At 33.4% G+C, this 23204-nt stretch overlaps 2 protein-coding genes across 10 annotated transcripts in view; one reads left to right on the top strand and one right to left on the bottom strand.

The window, feature by feature from the left end:
- LOC138936417 (venom dipeptidyl peptidase 4) overlaps positions 1-23204 on the bottom strand; it is a 315499-nt gene that overhangs the window by 102834 nt on the left and 189461 nt on the right. For 8 of the 9 annotated variants that reach the window (XM_070301827.1, XM_070301834.1, XM_070301830.1 and 5 more), the window contains one exon: positions 3778-3997. In XM_070301827.1, coding sequence (XP_070157928.1) covers positions 3778-3997 — 220 coding nt within the window. Of the gene's footprint in view, positions 1-3777; positions 3998-22301; positions 22409-23204 lie in introns of those variants that run through there. The other variant, XM_070301835.1, reaches the window with a different exon arrangement.
- The window catches only part of Rpi12 (RNA polymerase I subunit RpI12), a 130518-nt gene that overhangs the window by 106526 nt on the left and 788 nt on the right, over positions 1-23204 (top strand). The gene's annotated exons all lie outside the window — the stretch shown is intronic.

Genomic DNA, 23204 nt, shown 5'->3' with positions numbered 1-23204 from the left:
GGCTGCGGTTTCGTGTAGCGTGAAACTCTCATCAACCACCATGATTACCACTAGAGAGCACGCTTTTCTCATTCTCTTCCTGCGTTGCAAAACCGCCCTCCGAATACCTAACGGCGCTGCCCTCTCCGAGTCTCTGATTTTTTTTCACTCTCAAAACGTACGCCGAAATATGCTAACAGCTCTAATAGCGTGTTTTCGCCGCGCCTTTAAATTTATTTATAAGATTTTTAGAAAAAGATTGAACTATATAATTAAAAGACTTTCTTAAATCAATTTAGAATTTTGATCTTGCCATAATAAAAATATTCAATTATATTGATAATTTGTTGTTAATTAAAAGCTAAGATAAAAAATTAAAAATTTTGTATACGAATTGAATTTTATAGATACAGATACATCTCAGTTAATATTTCAATTAATTAAAAATAGTATAATAACGAATCCTGTTTTTATCTACTCTCTTTCTATGTCATCATTTTTTTTTGATAATGTCAGAACGTAGAAAAATGTATTATTCGTATTTCGGTTCATTTTCGCTTTTAATATGGATCCAAAGCGTTTTGTCTGTGCCAAAAAAATACATCTATCAAATATGATTTTATTATATTATATTACGCCATGTGCGCGCCCGCCGTAACATGAGCCTCCACTTTGATGTTAATATGAAATTTTATCAACTCTATATGTTAGTACGGCAAGATATGACAAACGCGACGGAATATTTTGTTGCAGATATCGTAAAAATTAATAATTTCATATTACTTTCCCAATCGATAAATTTTCAAAAAGAATTTAAATTTAGATAAAATTTCGCACGCATTCGAATAAACTGTGAAATTTTTCATCGGCGTAAAAAAATAATTTTCTGTACGTCAAATTGATAAAATTATCTTATAAATACATTAAATATATTAATTATGATCGACATACCACGAATTTAATTCTTATTATCAAAGAGAAAAATATTAACTAAAATCGTTAAGGAGAAGACACAAAATAATGCTACAGCAGAGAGGATTTGTGAGATGGTAAGGGAATTTCCGACAGGCGCCATTAATACACTTTACGTGCGTTTCTCTGATTCCTTGGCCCGAATGGACTTCGACCTCGTTACTTTTTAAGAGGCGCCCCATCCTGTCGCGAGCTACAAAAGGGAAAAGATGCGAATCGCGGAGAGACAACGCAAGAGCTTCTAGATCGAGCTTCCACGCATTGCAGTAATTATATTGATCGAGGCAGGGATGTGTTTCGAGTATCGGTAGAAATATATTTTGCTGTTTCCTGTGATCGCTACGAATGCGCGGAACTTTATCATCGTTAGAAGAACTGCTGAGAGAGTGCGACGTAACACTCATCTCCATTTAGATACAACAAATAAGTCTATAGTGTTAGTTCGTCCAATTATTTGCGCTTTCTATATTTATAATTAGATAAAACACGTGTGTTTTAACGTGAAAAAAAAGGGTGGGGAATTGTTTATTTTCCACAACATTCCCGTATATATTTGAAACTATTTAAATTATTTAATACAACGTGACATGAACATAATACTATATAATAATTTAATATAATTTCATTATGTGCTCTTTTAATGTTGACAATTTTTGTATCATGTGGAAAGAGAAGAAGAAAAAAACTGACTGTATGTGTGTAATAAAGAGCTCGATTCAGAATAATTTAACAAAATTTTACATTGATATATTATCATTGGATCTAATAAAAATGGATTCGAGTTAAATAGTTTGTCATGTGATATCAGAATTACGTTCTGTGAAACGTTCCACTTTTCCGAAAAAATTTATTAACGAAACACAGTCGTTTTTTATGGGAGATAATTGTGTATGTTAATAAGACTCTGCGAAACTGATAAAAATCAGCGATATCAAACATTCGAACAGGATGTGTGTAAAAAGTAAATAAAATTCTAACTAAATTTTACATTTTTCTCTTTTCTTAGATTCATAAAATCGTAATACGGTTCTCTAAAGTATTATTTAACGAAGCCTATAAAAAATAGAAAGATATCGCCGCGATGAAGTCGGCGCAATTAATGAAGTCTGTGACACACAAATCGAAAGCATAAATTTGGATGCTAAGTCCAAAAATGGCTTTTTACGAGAAAAACGAGAGACATAGTTTATTGGTCAGCTCGATATTCACCGGATCGGCTTTCATCGGTCGACGCGAATCCGAATAAAAACGCGTGGGCGCGACAATTTTGGACGTTGGCGGTCGTTTAATTTCGATCTCCCCGCCGAAATATCCTCGCGGATTTCCGCGCGGTCGGGATTACTCCTGTGCGTCCGCGAAGGGAATGGGCTCTGTATTACTAGCGACGCTCGTGACGCGTTTTCGAGCAAAAAGAATTAAACGATAGGAGCGGCAAGATACTGGTGGCCGCGCTCGCGCGTACATCCATTAAAACCCGTCTTTTGTTCCCGAGCTGACGAAAGGATTTATAGGCCGACAGCGGTGTCGGCGGTCGTGCCGTAACAAAGACAAATGGATCCGCGAATGAAGTAGAATGGTCAACTCGCTGCCTCAAATATAAAATTAGTTTGAACTTCACACGCTTCAACGAGGGCCGGCCGTGGACGGCGAGACCGCCATTCACGCGGCAAAAGGGAGAAAAAAATATGATATAAATATTCGCCGACGCGGTCGCATCCGCTTTTGTGCGATCCTCCCGCGTCGCGTGAATCATTTATTATTCTCTTTTCATGTTGTATAATACGCAGAGCAGAGAGGGAGAGAGAGAGAGAGAGAGAGAGAGAGAGAGAGAGAGAGAGAGAGAGAGACCAACAAACTCTGACATACGTTCGTGATTTGACGTTTCATTCCCGCGGAAAGAGCCGAGCGACTTTTGTCTCACGCGCGTGATTTATGGTATGTGATAATTTTATTATACGAACAAAAAAAAAAAAAACGGGAAAATCGCGCGCATGCCGAAACTGGCAAAAAACAAGTCACCGGGAGGCGGTGCTCGAAAAAGATTCGTGTACGGCACGAACGCGAAACACAATAATCAACATTAAACGTATCGGCAAACGAGTTTTTTTTACGAGTTCAAAACTTATTTGAGCGGTGCTTTCGCGACGCGAAGCCACCGTTCATGAATTGTAAACTGTTATCGTTGCTAATCTAAAAAGGCAGTGACCGCGTTTAAAAATCTTAAAAAATTCAGAGCATCTATAAAATTTAAAATACATAGAGAAAACACGAAAAAAAAAAAAAATACTCATATTGCTCTTTGTTCCTTTCCGACCGTTAAGCACCATCAAAAATATTCAATCACAGAATAATTTTATATAAAATATATTTAAAAAAAAATGATAACGTATTAAAATGATTCTAAATTATATGAAATCGTCAAAAATATTTTCGTGACTCAAAAGACACACGATGCACCTATATTTCAATATTTTGCAATTTTAGTTTTATAATTTTATTTCACTGCTCATTGTCAGCTTTCAATTTAAAGACTTTTCAATATTACGCGTATATAATTTATCCTATAGAAAATGAAACCTTTTAAAAGAGCAACGTCCATTAAAAGCAAGCATTTTTTGCACATCCAACGCAATTAAACGGCGCATTATTCACGCAACGCGTTTCAAATCTTCTTAAATAATAAATCGCGATTAGCTTTCGGGAGAGCGACGCCTCGAGGGAGAACTCGTTTCGAAAATCAGGGATTTCCGAATAAAAAGTCGACGACGCTTATGTTTTCGCAACATTCTTTTCCACGCGTCGAGTGAACACAAGTGCAGTACTTACCGCTGATCCATGTGCCGTTGAAGCTCTTGGGGGACAACGAACCGGAAAGCCATTCCTCCAGAGATATACCGGGTGCGCCGTTCGTTCTCGACGCGCTGGAATTCGGGCTGCCGGTCAAGAGGATCGCCGCGGCGATCACCAGGGCCAAGACGATTATGAGGACGATGCCGCAGACCAGCAAACGCCACCGATATCGCTGCTTGTTCTTCGTCATGAGATCCTGCAAAAATAATGTCCATGAAAGCGTTAATAAAATTATAATAGAATAATAATTATATATTATACAAAAAAAATATTTGTATTATTTCTAATTCAAATTGTATATTATACGAGCAATGAGAAAATATTAAAATTTTTTTAAAACTTATATTTTATAATATAAATTCGATTAAAAATAATTATAATGAATTTATGCGATTAATGTACATATAAGTTTACGTGATCGTCGAAAAATTGTAAAAGTAAAAATAATATTGAAAATTCGAAATTAAAAGTAATGTTGAAAGTTATTTTGCGATCCATTAAAATTGCTGGGGATTTAGGTTCATCGATTGTATGGATTTATTATAATTAATTCATTTTAGTTATCAACTACAGGTTTATTTTATTAATATCAAGATTTGTTTGTCCCACGTTTTAATTAAAATGTTGCATATGTATTGTATTATCGAAGAATAAAGTGCATTTTCTCTGAACAAATTTTGTAATATCGTCGCGTATTTTGTAATGTTTTCACGCATGTATAATCGATATAATTGATACCTCTCAATATCGAGTTTATCATTCATATCCACTCGTATAAGTTCCATATGGCTTGTACCATATATGTATACGTTTATGCAAAAATAAAATGTTTTTCCAAAAGGTCGGTATTCCCAACCCATTAAAAATTACGCTTTTTTGCAAACGATCTCCAATCTATATACATATATATACGTATAATAAAATATATTCTTCCCAAATCGCATAAATATAATTTCGATGTTGTTGATGTAAATAAATTGCGGATTACTTACAGTTTGGTCTGTATCTCAAAACTAGAGATTCCAAGTTAATTTAATCCCTTTTACTTAATAATAAAATTCACGTACGCGATTTCATAATCTCGTAACGAATCAGCCTTGGGTGATACGTGATCGAATGTGTCAAAATTTCGCACATTCGGCCAAAACCAGCTTCTCGCTTTAAAATAATGTTCTCGAACGCGTATCCAGCGAGAGATGCCGCGCGATCGCGATATGAGAAATAGTCGGGATGGGAATGCGAGAAAGATCGTGGAGCGGGCAGGCTCTCTGTGTAATCCGGTCTTATCGAAAATTGAATTTCGTATTTCTGGAAAAATAAAAGCCAGTACTGTGCCGCCGTGGCGGATTATGCTATCCCACATTTATAAATCTTCTTTATCAAAATTAAATTTGATCGGCGCGGATCGCCGGACGTTATCGAGCCAAGGCGCCGGCTTCGCGACCTAACGTCATTTATCACGGACCCGTCGATGACCGAAACGGTCGCGATCCTGACCGAGGGAGAGGGAGAGAGAGAGAGAAAAGGAAATATATAGTATATTATACATATATAAAGTGTAAAACTGTTCGTGAGGACAGTGTAAGAAAAGAATTGTGACAATTCGATGTCTAAAAATTTTTGCTAAAAATATATCGTCACTTTAAATTATAATTATTATACAATACGACGAATATTTAAAAATACATTAATGCGGATTAAACGTAACACGATAATGTATTTTAGACAGAATTTTAAGTGATCGAAGGATCCGATATTAACGAATATGCTATGCATCTCCGAAATGACATATCTTTCATATGGTCGACATCCATGGTCCAATGATGGACCAGACGATTTTTCCTTCATCCGATATATTTTTTTCTCCCGATTTCAACTCACAAGTGCGCACGTCGTGATTTATGAGCGAGCGCCTTGACGGCACCGGATACGCTTTTCCTATATAGAGTGGGAAAACGATTTACGGTTCAGCGTTTAGCTCACTGTCGCGTTAAAGAACGCGGCCTTTCCATTTATTATGCGTCGATGAAATGTGGCTCCGTCGACGAGAATCTATCGGAAGCGATGTGACGGAACTTCAATGAAAACGAGTTATCCAAAGCGTAAGCTGAATTTTAACCAAGTACGTGTGCATGTGATGTGTGTTGAAAATTAATGTTAATTAAATTTTCCAATTACTAAACTCAAATATTGGTTAATTTTTAATTACTAAATTAAACATAGACAATCCTCAATTATTAAGTTAAAGTATTAGACAATTTTTAAATTAATTAATTCGTCTTTATTAACTGCATTTTGATTAAAATTTAATTCCCATTAAATATCTCGAAAAATGAAGCTTCAAATCAAAATTTTCCGTTACATTAAATTTTATTTATATTGATAGATTATAAAAATATATAAAATATATAAATATAATATTATATAAATATATAAAAATATATAACCGACACATATCTTAGATATACCAACGTGGGCGAAAGCAGCAATAATAGAACACAACAAATATCGCAGCGTACAGAGCAGCGCGGCAATTTTCATTTGCGCTCATTTCGCAAAATTTCTGATATATCTTCGTAAAACGCAACGAGCCATTTATCGATATATGTTGCTATTAATATATACGCGTGTGTGTAAAGTTGCGCCCGAGCGATGCTGACGATGGCGGTTTATATGAAAAAAGTACTCGATTTTCCGATAACGTTCTTACAATGCAACGTTTTATTGGCATCGCAGAGCGAATTTCCACGATTTATCTTGGGATACGCTGTTGAATCGCGCGAGAATAATTAATCGATACTCATTGTATATATATATGATTTATGATATAGTATTCTGTGCGGTTACAATGGCTTGTTGAGTTTTTAAGATATTCCTGTCACTAACAATTACTGCTCGCTATTCGCTAATGAGAAGGGAGTAATAGAAAAATTGAAAGTATATTATATATTAATTAATTTAATTTATTTATTATTAAGTATATATATAAAATTGAAGTATATATATCTGAAGGAAATAATCGAGGAATTCTTTTACAAATCTAATGTTAATTGCTTTTCACAGAAAATATCTTATCTATTATTATTATCTTTTGCATCTCTAATCATTTTTTCTTTTTAATCTCAAGATAAGTGTAAATAATTTTACTTTATGTACGTTATATATATTTTTGTAGACATTATGTATTCCAAAAGTTTTCCGAAATTAATCTACATTATTGAATTTCGCGATATCTTTCTTATAATATAATAAAGATGTTAAAAATTGTCTTTCGTCTCTCATAATGAGCTTCTTCCCCTCGCTTTCGTGTATCGGAATACTTATTTCACGCCTCCCTCTCGAAAAACATAATTTTTCGTCGAGAGACGGTTTCGTTAATACAACGGCCGCATTAATAAATACGCGGTTTTTTTCAATCGGCATTCGACGAGGTTCTCGCACCGTTCATTATACTAGTGAAATGAATCCGCCATACGAACGCCGTATTCTAATCAGCTAAGTTCTTACAATTGCGTCGCCGCCCCGTTACTTTCGTTATCACAATCGCGTTCTCGGTCCAATCAAAAATTAACCGTATACAGGGTCGATTATCCTCCCTCTTGCGTCCGCATCCGTCGTCACCATTCCGTTGTCTGAATGCAGTTTAAATTCCGTACCCCCCGTAATGGTATTACGTGCAAAGTGCCGCAATATCGAACGCTTTTACTTCCACAAACGTGATCTCTAGAGAAGACCTCGTTCGCAACCCCTATCTTCCCCGCGCGTTTCCCTGTATTGCACTCCTTCGAGGAACTCGAATCGCCAATTAAGAGACTCAAACTTCCCCTTTGCGTATTCCTTGCGAATTCTGATTAGCTATCTCTCGTATGTTTCTTGCGAAAATTAGTTATAAGAGTAAAATTTCGCAAGCTTCAGAAGGTAAGTAGACAGGTCAAATTGTCGCAGGTAATAGTGAAAATAATTGTAACAGGTATTGTCATATTTAATCTGAAGATTTCATCTTTCGATATTTCACATCGTGATATTTTAATTGTTGCAAATTTATTTTTTCTTTCACATTTATTATAATAGAGCAAGATTTAAAAAATCATTACGACTTTATGTGATTTCAATGACATCTAATATTTGATGATTTGTGAAAAAAAAAAAAAAAAATTTAATATTAAGATTCTTGCACGAGAATAATGTTATTATGTAAAATCGATCTTCAAAGTCTATGAGTTTTCAATATTCGCTTTGATTAACATTTCATCCCTACTACCATTGGCACAATCTTGCCGCAATATCAGCAATGGAAGTCGTAAACTAGTTTGAGTGGAGGTGAATTTTTCGTTTTGCCAAGTCGGCGCACATTCCGTAGAACAGTGTTTCTCGAATTAAAAGGATCCACGAATTCGTTTTAAATTATATCCTGAGTAATTTTTCACTTTTCATTCGATTTCTAAGGAATATTCATTTTAGAAATTCTAAGCGTATTCCAAGTAATATAAAAGACAAAAAAAATTTAAATGTCACTATTTTATTCTAGTCGTAAAACTTAGTCGTTAGTAAGAAAAAATATATATATAACACGATTTGTGCATCACAAAAATATTAAACCATATTTTTTCAATTTATGAGATATAATAAAAACACATAATTGAAAAAGTTAATAACTAGTAATTCTGTCACACTCTGTCATTAAAAAAAAACTAAAAAAAAAACTAAAAAAAAATAAAAAATAAATAAAAAGTTATTAAAAAACAATAATTAATACTTTTTCACATTTTTTACAAATATTAAATAAAAGAAGTATGAAGCAAATATGAAATTTTATTATTTTATACAAAACAATTTTTATTTGTCAGAAACAAAAATTATTATTTTTATATAAAATTTGAAAAAAATTACTTTTTATACATAAATTATTATAAAATTTTATCGTCGACATATAATATAATAGTGCATAAATATCTCTTTTCATTCACCGCGGTGAGTGAGCACTACTGCGGAATTTACTGTCTCCGGACGTGTATGACGGGGCGCACGTGGCGCTGCGGAATCACGCTCATACTTTATCTCGAGAATATTGATTTCCGCGGTGGTGTTGCGTGAGCCACGTCGATGGCTGGTGGACGAGCAAAAGGAGCTAAAAAATTTAACGGATGCGATGGAAGGTTGGCCTGGCGAGACGCCAAATGCAGCATCTCGCGCTTTGAGGATCCCCATAATTTGTAACTGAGCCATCAACGTGGCGTATTGTTATCGAGAGTGCCTCTATCCGCGTCGTGCTCGAAAACGATTGTAAGTACCGGCGGCTACCATATCGAAATTCTGCCCGCTGTAAAAAGGAACGCGCATATCGAAAGCTGACACATTTCGCTGACGTATGTATAGTGTTTCTGTCTCTATCTTTGCGATTGGAGACCCGAGAGCAAATTGAGATGCACGGTTGCATTGATATATCGAGTCTGGTGCTCGCGTGAGTATCTTAGAGCTCGTGAAATCTTAAAAATCTTCTATTTTAAATAATATGTATTCAATCTTTTTTTAAATAATTGTTTATAATTTTATATCTCTAAAACAAATATCAGAAAAAATGAGAAAAAATTTCTTTTAAAAAATTACATGAAACTTTCATCGTTAACTCGTTTTTTTAATTTAAACCATCTTTCATCAAAAAATTTTAATTTTTCAAACTATTTAAAGTAAATCGAATAAAAATATAAATTTTTAAAAATCGAGAATTCACGGAGATGTCAAATAAATAAAAACACATTTTTTTGAAATTGGCCTATTGCCAATTTTTGTCACGAATACTGCAACTATGTATATACAAGATGTAAAATTTACTCAAAATCATGTTACAGACAGCATAATTTCGCCGTAAAAGGGAAGTCTCGATATTGAGCGATTTTATGGGTTGCACACACATTCCGCATAAATATACAATGCAATTTCAAATACATATCCAGTTGATGATTTGCTCGCATATAGCTCTGTACCTCGGAAATTAAGGTATTTGCTGCAATCGCACGTCGCCCGTCAACGATATCCGGCAAATGACAGTAAATCTCATTGAATCCTATTCAACGGGGAATAAGCGATGCCACGTACAAAATTTAGGAGATATGACGTTAATGTCTCGTACATTGATTACGTTGCACAAACCCACGCATTTCACAGTATGATTGCCATCTCTGACATATAATATGTATTGTCTAAAAACAATCATTTTCGGTAAACATCTGATTTTTACTATAAATTAATTTTATTTATACTTTTTTTTTTTTCTTCTTCTTCTTCTTCTGTATTTCGGCCAATATTTTGATACAAATATTATATTATTCATAATATGAATACAAAATTTCTCTCATATCTTCAATTCTAAATAAAAATATGTAAATTTGTCTTCATTATAAAAATTCTTTAGAAAAATCTAAAAAAAAAAAAAGAAAGAAAAATGATGTGAAATATAATCTTAAATTCGTATTTCTGTGGTACATTTTGGATTAACGATGATGTAACTTGATTTTCGTCTCATCTCAAAATCAAATGATATACTAAAGAAATAAATCATAATTGAAAAATATTTATCCAACAGCCAGGAAATTATAATTTAAAATTTAAAGCATTGTGTGATACGCACAGAATTATCTATAAAAATAACACCGCGCATTTTTAACATCTACGACTTCATTTTTGCAACGTACCGTCCACTCAGCTGTTCAATTAATATTAATCGACTTCTTGCAACACAATAACCGCCTTTGTCTTTCTCTCTGCCATCTGCAAATAATCTAGAAAAGTCTTCTCCCCGGACATGCGCTAACTCGGGATCGCTTCTATGTACCTATCCAGAGCTCCTCTGATCTCACGACTACAAGTTTTGCAGCGAGTTTCGAGCGGTAAAAAGGATTTTCCGATAACCGACTTGTCCGAGAAGTCGGTCGAGAACAAGTTGTGTCACATGGTTACATTTCTCAAAACAGATACTATTGTCGCGGAGCAAACACATGTTAGGCCGCAAGGTGTTACGAAGTTAAGGTACTTCGCTTTACGCTTGTCGAAGGATCATTCTCTCCGGCTGCCGGCAAATAGAGCCCACGTTAAAAGCCAACGGAGTGTTTTCTGATCCTACAAACAACTTTTTGCCTCGCAGTGACGGAATCTGCGCAAGTTAAACTCGCATTTTTGCTCCTCTCTTAATGTCACACCTCTCACAAATGATGACCATCTCTTCCATGTATGCCTCTTTTCCTTTTACGTCATAATCCGAAAGATACTTCCATTCTGTCTTTATATTTCCATGTTTATTTGTTCTAACTTAACTTACTGCAAATTTTTCTTTTCCTGCCACTTTTTTCTGGCTTAAATTTTAATTATTTATTAGTTTAATTATTTATTATTCCCTTCGTAATTTGTATATATATATATATATATATACTCGTTAAATAATCCAATGGAAAATATTATGTTTTATAATATAAAGAAATTAATCTATTCTCTTTTATTCTATTTCTCTATTTCCCTTTCTATCTCTCGTAATTTTCCCTCATGATTTTCTCTTCCACTTTCTTGCATCTCTTTCTCAAAACTCATCTTTTAAGTGCCTTGCCAGAAACTAGCAACTTCTTTATGATGCTGAACTCGCTCATTTACCTCGCGAGAAGTTTAATGAGACTTACAGACCGAAATGGCACTCGAGCGTTTTATGACTCGTCGGAAAAAACAGTTCTTAAAAAAAAAAAAAAAAAAAAAAAAAAAAAAAAAAAAAAAAAAAAAAAACGCTAAATTCCGCCGATTGTGTAATGGATGTGTTTACGATGTGCTTGTGCGGCGCGAAATTGTTGCACGAATTTCAAGCTGCGATGGATACGTTTATCGACAGCACAGTTCTTCTTCACCTCGCGTGCAACTAACTTTTACATTAAGAGATGAAAATGAAGTTTTCAATCATATGTAATTTGATAGACAATAATATGTAATTTGATATAAGAGAAATTTTGTATCTCTTTTAATATATATCCGCGAAATCCTGAAAGCTATTGATGACTGTATTAAATATTTAATAAAAGTATTAAAGCACTTGTGCATAAAAGTTCAAGTAGAACAACAACATCTGCTGCCTCTTAAATCTGTCCTCAAAAATGAAAGTTTTGAAAGTTCTAATATATATTTAAACTTCTTGAGTACTCTGATAATAAATTAATTTCGCGAAATTAAAGCATTCTACCGGCTTATTAATCCAAGAGTACGCCGGGCCTGTAAATGGGAAAAATAAATCCTGTCGTTATCTCTGAATGGTCTTCAGTCGTTAATTATCCTCGCAAGAGCCACGGAACAAAATATAAAATTTAAACTGTACTGGCAAATATTTCTGTAAAATTTACTCCACGTTAAGAAGCTTTAAGATACGAGTGAACGTAATTTTATCTTTTTCAAAAGATTTACCGGTTGTACGAAACGAGTCAATAACTTCTCTATGTAAGCTTTTATCGTAAAAATCTCGCATTTCTGTTCTCGGGCAAATTTTTTACTTTAGTGAAATAAAAAGGGGAAAAAACTACAACGTAAAATGTATTTGTCTGATTGTGAAGTTCTTGAAGCATTGATCCGGGAAAAACGAAAATTTTGGTGACTTATAACGTGCAAGCCAAGAATTTGTAGTTTGTTCTTTAAATTTGTTATGTGACATGTTTCGCAGGAGCTCGATAAAAATGCGTTTCATAAAAAGATCTATAATGCTGTTACAAAAGAGAATACAGTATAAGAATAAAATATTGCACGAAAATTATATGATCAATTTAAAGATAACATTTATTAAATATAACTAATTTCTTTAATGTAATAGAAATAATCTATCTAAATCAATAATGTAAAGTAATATTGATAAAACGGATAATAATATAATTATTTTAATATAATAATCTAAGGAAACAAATAAATATTTGTCATAAAAGTTAAAAATTTGAGAGAAATTTTTGCCGTGCATATTTTAAAAATACTGACAAATTACATTTTATAATAAAAATATTTGTTTGAAAATGTTGTAAAAACTCAAGACAAATTATATACTTATTAATATATCAGAAAAAAAGTTGGCGGTATAAAAATCTTTATCTACTTACAAAGAATTAGCAATAAAAATCTTTCTTATTTTTCATTCTTCTATTTATATCATTTGAATATTAAAAGTTAAAAATAATCTTCTTAAATAGAGACAAATTTGGCTTAGAATCTTCGTAACGGAATTGATAATAAATCGAAGTCTTACATTGTGAAAATATTTGCAACGATAAAGTAAAGTTTCGCCATGCAGAAGAGAATTGGACTGTCTCTGACAATCATTGCTATTCTCTGTCGGTCTCGTGACAATGCATTAAGAACCAGATTCTCGACAGCGATTTTCAGCAAAAGTGCCATTGCGGAACGACAGGATAATTTGTCGTTGCATCACGGCGCGAATAAAAGGAAAGATCGAAAGGAGAGTTACAGATGGGACTTGGCGTAGACAAATTTTCGCCGTCACATTTTACGACCGTTTTTTGTTATTTTGACAAACGGCACGCCACGTTAGAGAGAGAGAGAAGCGCGTAATCCCAGTTAATTAGACCGCCATTAGTGTAAATAATTCCTGTTAAATCTCGCGCACACCATTCCGTTCTTTAGCCGCAATAAGTCGATCGAACGACGATATTCCCTCGTGGACACCATAGTCCCGCTAAATCCCGATAAATCCGATCGGTTCTCCATCGGTACATTTCTCTCTCCGGCCTCTCCCCCCGAAAATCGATGAGAGCCACGAGATATACGAGCTGATTTACATAACCGTCCGATTTATGTAACTCGCCTTTTTGCCGAGGCGAATTACCCGCTCAATTAATATTTAATAGGGTCCTGAGTTTATGGCGAGAAAAGTAACGCTTTCTAAATGCTGATTTGTTTCTCGCATTTCAATGTATCAATTCGCATCCCAGATAATTATTCACGATTCGTGTAACATCATTCATCAAATATTGCAATATTGTCGTAATTATGATCTACTTCGTCATTTTCTTATTATAAAATGCAAAAAAGCGGCATGCTAAAAAAAAAAAAAAGCTTTGGATGAAACATCAATATTTTTTATATCGATTATTTATTTTTATATTATTAGTAATAAAAATGAAGCAATTTTGTGTAAAATTAAATTCTAAAAATAAGTGTATAATAAAAAAAAAACATTTCCCAATTAATAAATATATTTCGCTGTTCATCGATGTTATTGAGAATTTTTTCAAGATTCTCATTTTCTGTATAAATCGTCTACCTTTTATCAGAGATGCATTTTTCGAAAAATTTTTATATTTATAACAATATGTGTTTACTTAAGTAATATCCTTGAGTCAAAATGATATTTTATTTCTGTTTCAAGATGAAACACGCAGAACTGGAAACGGACCAGAACAAACCACGCAGATTTTCCGTTGCCTAAGGCCAAAGAGAAAAACTAAAATATAATAGCGTACGCATACAATGCGCTTTCTTCAAGATAAAGATTTTATAATGTCGCAGCATATCCAATATTCTTCAAGATAAAATAAAAATGCATTTAAAACCCTTACAGTACAATTCTATTATCGTGCACACAATCGAGGATTAATTAAGAAACGCTATGAAAAAACTTTATCTAATATTCTCATAGTTTAAAAATATTTTTGTACATTTTTTTCAAAATATTTTTTTTAATTATCGAGATCTCTAAAACATTGTTAGTTTAATTATTATTGTTTTTAATTAATTTATAATATTAATTAATTTTATACAATATATAAATAAAAAATGTCTAGTATTAAAATTAATAATATATCTTTATTTTCTAATCGTGTCATGTGTATCCTGATTTCATTAAATATCGTCGATAAAGGCAATAATAAAGAATGGTAAAAATATTAATTAATGAACAGTAAAAAAAGCGTCATAAAACATCGATATAAATGTCCGCGAGAGTGATTTATGAACAGATGTTCGGGATTTTGTATTTCTCATAACCTTCGACGACATTCAATTACCGGGCAAACTGGCCAGATCGTGTCAGGGAGCCACGAGCGAAATAAGACTTATATATATATACTTTAGGGGAGATTCAAGTCGCGGAGAAGTAATTTAGTGTACCTGACAGACGCTATAATCCCGCAACGAAATACACAAGGAAAATAGAAGGGATTCCTCGAAACGCGAGTCGCCGAAACACACGATCGGCATAAAATGCGCGACTCCGGACTACGTATGCCGGGATGATGTACACGCACACGCGCGCGCGCGCGTGTACGTGATGTTGAGTACTGACAGGAAACTGATTGTATTGAAACTGGCCTAGAAAGCACCGAATCGAACGAGTCACCAAACGATTCTGGCGACGAGAGTAATTTCCCCACGTATGCGTAGCAACGTTGTTTCACGCACGGATAACAACGAGAGAAATTCCAAGTAAAATTTCGTGTTCAAATGAACATTTGCAGCTTTGATACTTTGTCTCGATATATTTTTGCGCCACTAAAAATCAACTGTAAATTTCATCGCGAATTACGCTACGCGTTAATTTTTCCACAAATCTGAAATAGAGCGAACATACAAATAAAGCATAAAATCGGCAGAAAAAATAAATATGTAAAATGACTGATCTCTCTCGAAATAAATGATGAGTTTGCTTAACGCGTGCGCGAAAGGAATAATCTCCGATTGGACGCGAGTAAAACAAAGTTAGTCCATCATCCGCGCTATCATTATCTCTAATGGCCTTAATCGGCGACGGTTGTTACGCGATTGTGCAAATTACAGGAGCTTAGAATGTAAAGGACATCGAACTGGCGCGTCGAGAAGAAAGAGGGAAAAATCTCATCCATAGTCGGAGCTTATCTCGAACGAATCACGGATGAACGGACTTTCGTATGCAGCTTTGCTTTCTTGTGTCGTGAATCGTGAACAGAAAAATTGAGTCGACCCTGCAGAAGATCGAAGATATTTTTTATCGCGTTCCCGATATACACGTTCCTAAAATATTACGCATATATCCGGCAAAGAAATCTTTGTGCATTCCTCCAATTACACGATCGCCGATTGCAAACTCTATCGAGCTCTATCTTGTTTTAGGAATTATTAGTTTTCTCTCGTAAAGATAGAAAAAAGATAAAAAAATGGTTGACATATAATTATTACGAAGAATTTCAATTAAAAATATGCATAATATTGTACAATGTAACCTGACCAAAAATTGCATTAAAAATATATTTTAAATTAATATAAATTACCATGGCACAATGAAAAGACACATTGCCGTCAACTTGTATTTTAAACGCAAATAAAATTAATTAACAAAGTTCGCCGTGGCTTTATTTCCTCGTTAATAAAGTCCGCGATGTGTGTACGTGAGAATTGTAGTCGGCATAACTTAGTCGTATTAGTCGTTGACGCATTTCCGCTTGAAATCACCGGAAGCGAAAAGAGATCATCGTAAAAAGGAGGGTAGTAAAGAGGGCTCGCGGGAGGAACGAAGCTGCGCACCGACTGGAGCAGCAAAATAACCAGGTCGTCATTTGTATCCGCCATTATCGTAGCTGCAGATACTTCCGGCGAATACGCCAACATTAAGCAGTCCCAGGTGCATGCCGAGTTTATCAGTGATGGATAATGAATTTTTGGTGCCCGGAATTAATCTATTTTTCAGGACCGATAAGTACTTTTGGGATAAAGCGAAAACGTAATAAATACATAATATATTCTCCGGCATAATTACGGGAATGGTCATTTTCCTATATTGCTTCAATTTGACATAAATTTCTTTCCGATAAAATAGAATAATCTCGAAATTTCTAACGTCTTGCTTTTTTTATTATATTGTACTTTGATGAAGAGAAAATAAAATTTTAAAATTATATCGTGAAATAAAATTATATCGTACATAAGATAACGATATATTGTTTTTCGTCTAATAAATAAATAATACAAACATACATTATCTTAACCAGACCTTTAAAAAATTTAGATTTTAACGAGAAAAGAAAAACCGATAATATTCTAAAAGAGAAAGTGTATCGAACTTTTCGTCAAGTTAACATGAAATTTTTCGCGATACGTCTTTAAGGTTTGAACGCGCGGAAAAGTGCAATCTCCGTGTCCGTTCCTGAGACTCTTGTAGCACCGTTAGTGTTGGCCGCTAAATACGTGAGATCCAATTTGGATTCGCCCCAAAATTCAATAGAATCGTGGTGTATACGCGCCTCTCTGTTACACGAGACCGGCATCCCGGTGGTATCCAATTTCTGAGCCTCCGTGAAAGAGTATCGTGCACTTTCGCGATATTATCCACGGAACGTCTCTCTTTCCCTCCCTTCCCTCTTCTCTCTTCACGGAAGGATCACGAGCAATACAGTAAATCCGCTATCGTATTCTCGGGCTACTCGGACGAATTAAAAGCCATTGCGCTGAGCGTAAGATGGCGAACCGGATAAGGTATTATCTAATTGCGCCCCGCTCGTTGGCTTGCTAAAGACACTGCCGACGTAATTGATGATCAATAAAGATAACGTATCTACCGCGACATTAACCCGCATTGCAGTAGCGTGCCATTGCTACGTAAGGATTATCGCTACGAAGTAATACTCCATAGGCGCGCGATACGCCTATAGGATAAATGAATTGAAACGTCACGAATAATATAGATTTAAATCTCTAAAGAAAGAATATTTTACAGAAAAGACAAAAGAAAATTTAATATTTTCTAGAGTTCCAGTATCAAAGTAGATCAGCTCATTAGTTGAAAAATAAGATCAATTAATAACAAAAAATACGATAAAATTTTATGATTCATAATCATTCGTAATCGCGTTAATTTTTATTAACGGAATATAATGCAAAGTAAAAACTGCAAAATGATTTCTTTTTACAATAAATAATTTTTAAATAATATTTACTCATATAAAAAAAAATTCCTCTTTTTTTTAAATATATATATATATAACTTTTTCAGTTTTTAAAATACAAAATTGTATTATGATACGTATATGTGTAAGAATATTTTCTAAACTGTTAAAATTCTTGAAAATTTTGATGGAACTTAAAACAGCATTTTCACGTGCCAGACGCAAGGTTCTTACGCAATTTAGCGTATATCAAATTATCCGACCTCTCAGATTTATTTCGGATTCGACTCTCAATCTGGATTCGAATTGGATTCCTAGAGAAGATCCGAATGCAATCTTCCTTTCCGCGATATTATCCGAGACGGAAGCAATCGACTGCGAAAGGCGGTCAATAAGAATAAATCGACTGTGCTTTATTATTGCGGCACTAAACAAATTAGGAGAAATATATCCGTGCTATAAGAGAATTACTTTTTTAAAGAAAGGCTCATTCTTTAATCTTTTCACTGTGAAATAAATTTCGCGACGTGTTCGCTAGGAGATTCTCGATAACTTTCTTTTTTACTCTTATTCTTTTCGACTTTTACTTTCGTACACCTATTCTCCCGCTTTTTCAATTCCGCCGAAATGCTTTTCCCCATCGTCAAAGTGCACTCATTTACCTTTTTCCGATCAAATTTTATCGGCGTGCTTTGCTAACCCGAAGGTTTTCCTCACAAATCTAGGAACACAATGTCGGTATCCGATTTTATCAGAGGAAACATCATTTCCAAATTCTTAGTTTTTTTTTTTTTAATCAAAATTTCTTGCTGGACAAAGATAACAAATGCGATAGATCGAATTGAGATCGTGATTCGTGTAATTCTATTTTACAAATACCGGATTATCCGTGTTAATTTTTTGCATTAAACATACAATTTTAATACGTTTTTTTTTCAATATAGTAAAAAATTGAATTGTGAAAAATTGTTACACACTTTGCGTTCTATTATTTCTTTTTTCTTCCTTTCTATCCGTTATTATATTTTATATATTTTTACTATGTCATATTATAAGTTACTTAAACATGTATAAAAATTTGAAGTGTATTTTAATACAACTTACATTACAATTTATCTCTACGTAGTGAGCATTCTCGTTATTAGTTTTTGATTAAATATGTCATGTATTCCAAGAGGTAAATGCACAAACTTCTCTGATCTCTTCGGTAGTCTGCTCGTGTTGCTTTGACAGAATGAAAGTTTAGCGATTGCGTGTGACGGGAGCAACATCAAAATGTTGCAAGTTTATAGTACTCGCGCTGTATCCATATTCGTATCATTGACAATTAAAAGATATAAAACCAAATTTGCGTATCATATTAAAAAAAAAAAAAAAAAAAAAAAAAAAAAAAAAAAAAAAAATCTTTTGCAAAATCGCATATCAGTTGTGCGGAATAATTTTCGATTAAACTACGTTAAATTGCAATAATTTCCATTTTTTAATAAAAATTTAAAAATGAATAATGAAATCTAATTGTACATGTGTATAAGTCTTTTAATATATTTTCTATCAAAAAATTACTTTTTATCTAAACTTGTTTGCCTATAAATCTGTAATATTTTTCGAGAAAAATTTAGAATGCATAAATATTTTGTACAATGTTATAAATAAATCTTTTTTATTCAATTACATAGAATATAATAAAGCCAGAATATAATAAAGATAGAATATAGTTTCAAAGAAGAAATTTGTAGTTTAAATTAATTGTTTAAAAATAGTCGCTTCATTATCATATTTATATATCACATGTTCCAAATACCAAAATATATATGTAATTTAATTTTTTCGCTATATAAAATTTTTGTCATTCACATTAAAAAATTATACAAGCAATTATACAAAAATATCGATTATCTTCTCCTCGAGGTCTCGTAATCTCAATCGTGATTGTCAGAACATTATATATCACGCTTCAATTTGCTCGCCGGTAAATAGTACGCTTCGATTTGTCGTAACAAATCCCACAGGGCATAAATCCTTATTAGAGTGGCATTTGGCTAATTGTGCGCCTACTCTGCCATGCAGGAAGGTATATGTGGTGCATATACAGGAAGCAGTATCGAGGTTTCATTACAGGCGCGCTAAAACGAGTGGCCGTAAAGTCCGCAATGGGAATTCATGGCATCTGAATCGCGCGTGATCTTATTTCGTTCGTCTGTCTTTAGTCGAAGGAAAAAAAAAAAAAAAAAAAAAAAAAGCAATACTCATTGTATAAATTTTTCATTTATATTTCCTAACAATATTTCTGCATTCTACATTTCGTTAATTATTTGCTCGATTCAATTAGCTAAACATGGATCTTGCATCATTAAAAAGAATGCTGGAATTTTAATATAAAATTATATTTAAATAAAATTTACGAGTTAAACGTTACATATAAATTTTTAATTTGATTTTTAAATAAATAAAATATTATTTCTTCTCAAAAAAATCTATATTCTATGCGCTTACAATTATTTTGCCGTCAAGCTTGTAATTATTATTTGAATTAAATTTCTACTTTTACGGAAGAAAAAAAAAACGAAATATAAATTCATTCATCGCATATATTTCGAGATATTTTTAAATATTAATAGAGACTAAAATTGATCGCGAATTTTTAATTGTCGCGAATTTTATGACACGGAACGAAAGTACATGCTGTTTAAACCGAGTGTTCAAAGGTACAAAGGGTTGGGCACCAGCGATCTCTCCGCCGTAAATTTGATTTACGGCCAAGAGGCTCAACCTACCGTCTCGGCGTATAATAAGCGGCAGGATGAAAGTATACGAGGACAATCCCCTCGGGAAGATATACGCGACATAGCGTCGAATCTCTCCTTTCCACTTTAGCGCGTGCCATTGTGAAGAGCCATATGGAAAGATATAGTAAATTAAAAGCGTCCTATATCGAACGTTACGACGCATCGAGAAAGCCTCGAGATGGGAAAATGCGAATGCGTGATATCTGCTTTGTTTAATTAAAACGCATTATAAAGTGTGTCGTAAAGTTTATACAGCTTCTAAAATGAATAGCTTGATTCAAGAACCATGTACTTCAGAACATAAAATTAACTAAGTTTTAGAAAAAGAGTCCATAATTATAAAACAAGTATTATATGTATCTGCACTACCATTCTTGTACTTCGTATATCATTATACATTTTATATAAATAATAAAAAACTATGAATATCTCATACACACACATATATATACAATATATATATATATATATATATTTTTTTTTTTCAATGTGTGGATTTATATGCAACAACAATTTTTTTTTTCAATTAAATACATTTTTTGTAGAGCAAGAAGACATTCGATATAAAAAAAATCTATAACTTTTATAAGCTTATGCAAATTAATGGTACATACTTGAATTTGCAGCTTTGTAACTTATGAAAAATATTTTTTTTTTTTTTTTAAGTAATGCCCCCCCCCCCCTCCATCAAACAGCAAATTAAGGGATCAATCACGTTTGATTTACGACGGAAAAGCCCAATTTCCCGCGGTCCGTAAAAAAAAAAAAAAAAAAAAAAAAACGGCGTTCATAATAAGCGACGAGAGTATGGTGGTAATCTTTCCCTTCCGAAAATATGGCTTCACATACGCTACCACGGAGCCTCGTATATTAGATTAAAAGCTCCATATTGAAAATCTTATCGCGCGACACAAAATGCCAAAAGTATTCATAAGTTCCGAAGAAGAAGTACCTTATACGAGTATCGCGCGCACGCGTCTGGGAATCGAAATTCGCGATATTAGATGCTGGCGTATGAAGGATAAAATCTGACATTGCGACTCGTACGTCAATCGCGTCGCGATGCGATCGCGATTGAATTGAAAACGTGAAAACATATAATATGAAATAATTATGCGATTCCGTGAGCGTGCAAATTTGAATAAGCGCAAATTTTTTTATCTTGTATTCATATCTTCTTTATTCATTGCTAGTTATGTATGTCTTTCATTTATTTTTATTATTATTATTATTATTATCCTACCGGTTATAAAAATGTTAGTTGTGTTTTTTAATAATTAAAAAAAGATGTGGTAAATAAAAAATATTACACGACATCAAAATTGAATAAAAATAAAATCATATAAATTTGGAATAAATAGTTCGATTTCGAATAGAAATCAAGAGTCTTAGAATCTTACTGAGAAATGTCTCCGAAAAAAATCTACATATTTACAGAAATATTTCAAAAATACGATTTAAATATAAATATACGAATTATTTTACGGTTGACTATCTTTTTGTATCAATTCATACTCTGTTCATTTTTTTTTATATGCAGGTATAAATATACATTTATACAAAATTATGTGTCAAAGTTACGTGTATCTCTTGAGACGGAGTTGGATTAAAGTATGTAAAGTGTTAAACGTTGAGATTTGCACAAGGAAACTTTTCAAGAGTCGCTAAACGCGAAGTTTAATCTATCGTCGCATGTAACTTTGTCGAATGTAACGACGAGAAATAGACAAAATATATTTAAAGTTTGTAAATAATGATACATTTTTATTAATCGTAACATAATCAATTCAGATTCCTCGTCGCAAAGTTCATTAATGTTCTCTAAACGTACCTGTAAATTTAAAGTTCGTCGCAATCGAGATGTTATAACAATACGAAGTACGGAGCGGCTCTCGCGACACTACCTGCCTGTTGGAACATCGTCGCACGAATGACAAGGCCGCTGTCACGTACAAGGTCGTTGTCATTGAGCGCGACTACACAATACGCAACATATTTACGCGACACCGCCGCCGGTTTGTTTTTTATCCTACTCTCCGTTCCCTCTTCCCTCTACACAATATTTAACGTATTATGAAACAAATAAATGTATATGGAATATTCGATGTATGTCCATTATATTGCAAATAAATTTTAATGAATATTATCGCTTTAATACAAGTAAAATAATGCTATTTATAATTTCGTATAAACCGTATTGTTTAATCATTATTTGATTATCTAATTGCGATATATACGTAATGTTAAAATTATAATAAACGAACCGCGTTACATAATAAATAATTAGACGGATATAATTATCACCAAAAGAGCAGTTCTAATTTCATCTACGAAAATATACATCTTTTTTGTTCGCGCGTTCTCTCTGCAGAATTTTAACAAAGTTATACGTGCATTATTATTTAGCAAAGTACCAACGATTTAAATTCTCATGATACAAATCTTTTGGCAAATTTTTTTTCGAATTGTCGACTCTCCTTTCGCGACATTTCCGAATCGAAACGTTGACCCGACTCACAACGAGGTTTGTGCGTCTTATTACGGGCAAAAGTCTTTTATCTGATACGCGAAAAGAAAATTAGATTCAACGGTAGAAGCGGCAAGAAGAATAGAACGTCTCGTACAAGAAGAGTAATTGCTGAAGCAATTTAACTAATGGTGACGTTGAGGTATACCCTCGCAATATACCATGCTACCATGCTGCTTACCAAAGGTAAAACATCTCTCGAATGTC

This window comes from Polyergus mexicanus, unplaced genomic scaffold (genome assembly GCF_030449975.1).
Source record: "Polyergus mexicanus isolate NDT 795.1 unplaced genomic scaffold, iyPolMexi1.0 SCAF_9, whole genome shotgun sequence".
In the NCBI taxonomy this organism is placed as follows: Eukaryota; Metazoa; Arthropoda; class Insecta; order Hymenoptera; family Formicidae; genus Polyergus; species Polyergus mexicanus.
The sequence above is the reverse complement of the archived record's forward strand: the minus strand, read 5'-3'. Positions and strand labels throughout refer to the sequence as shown.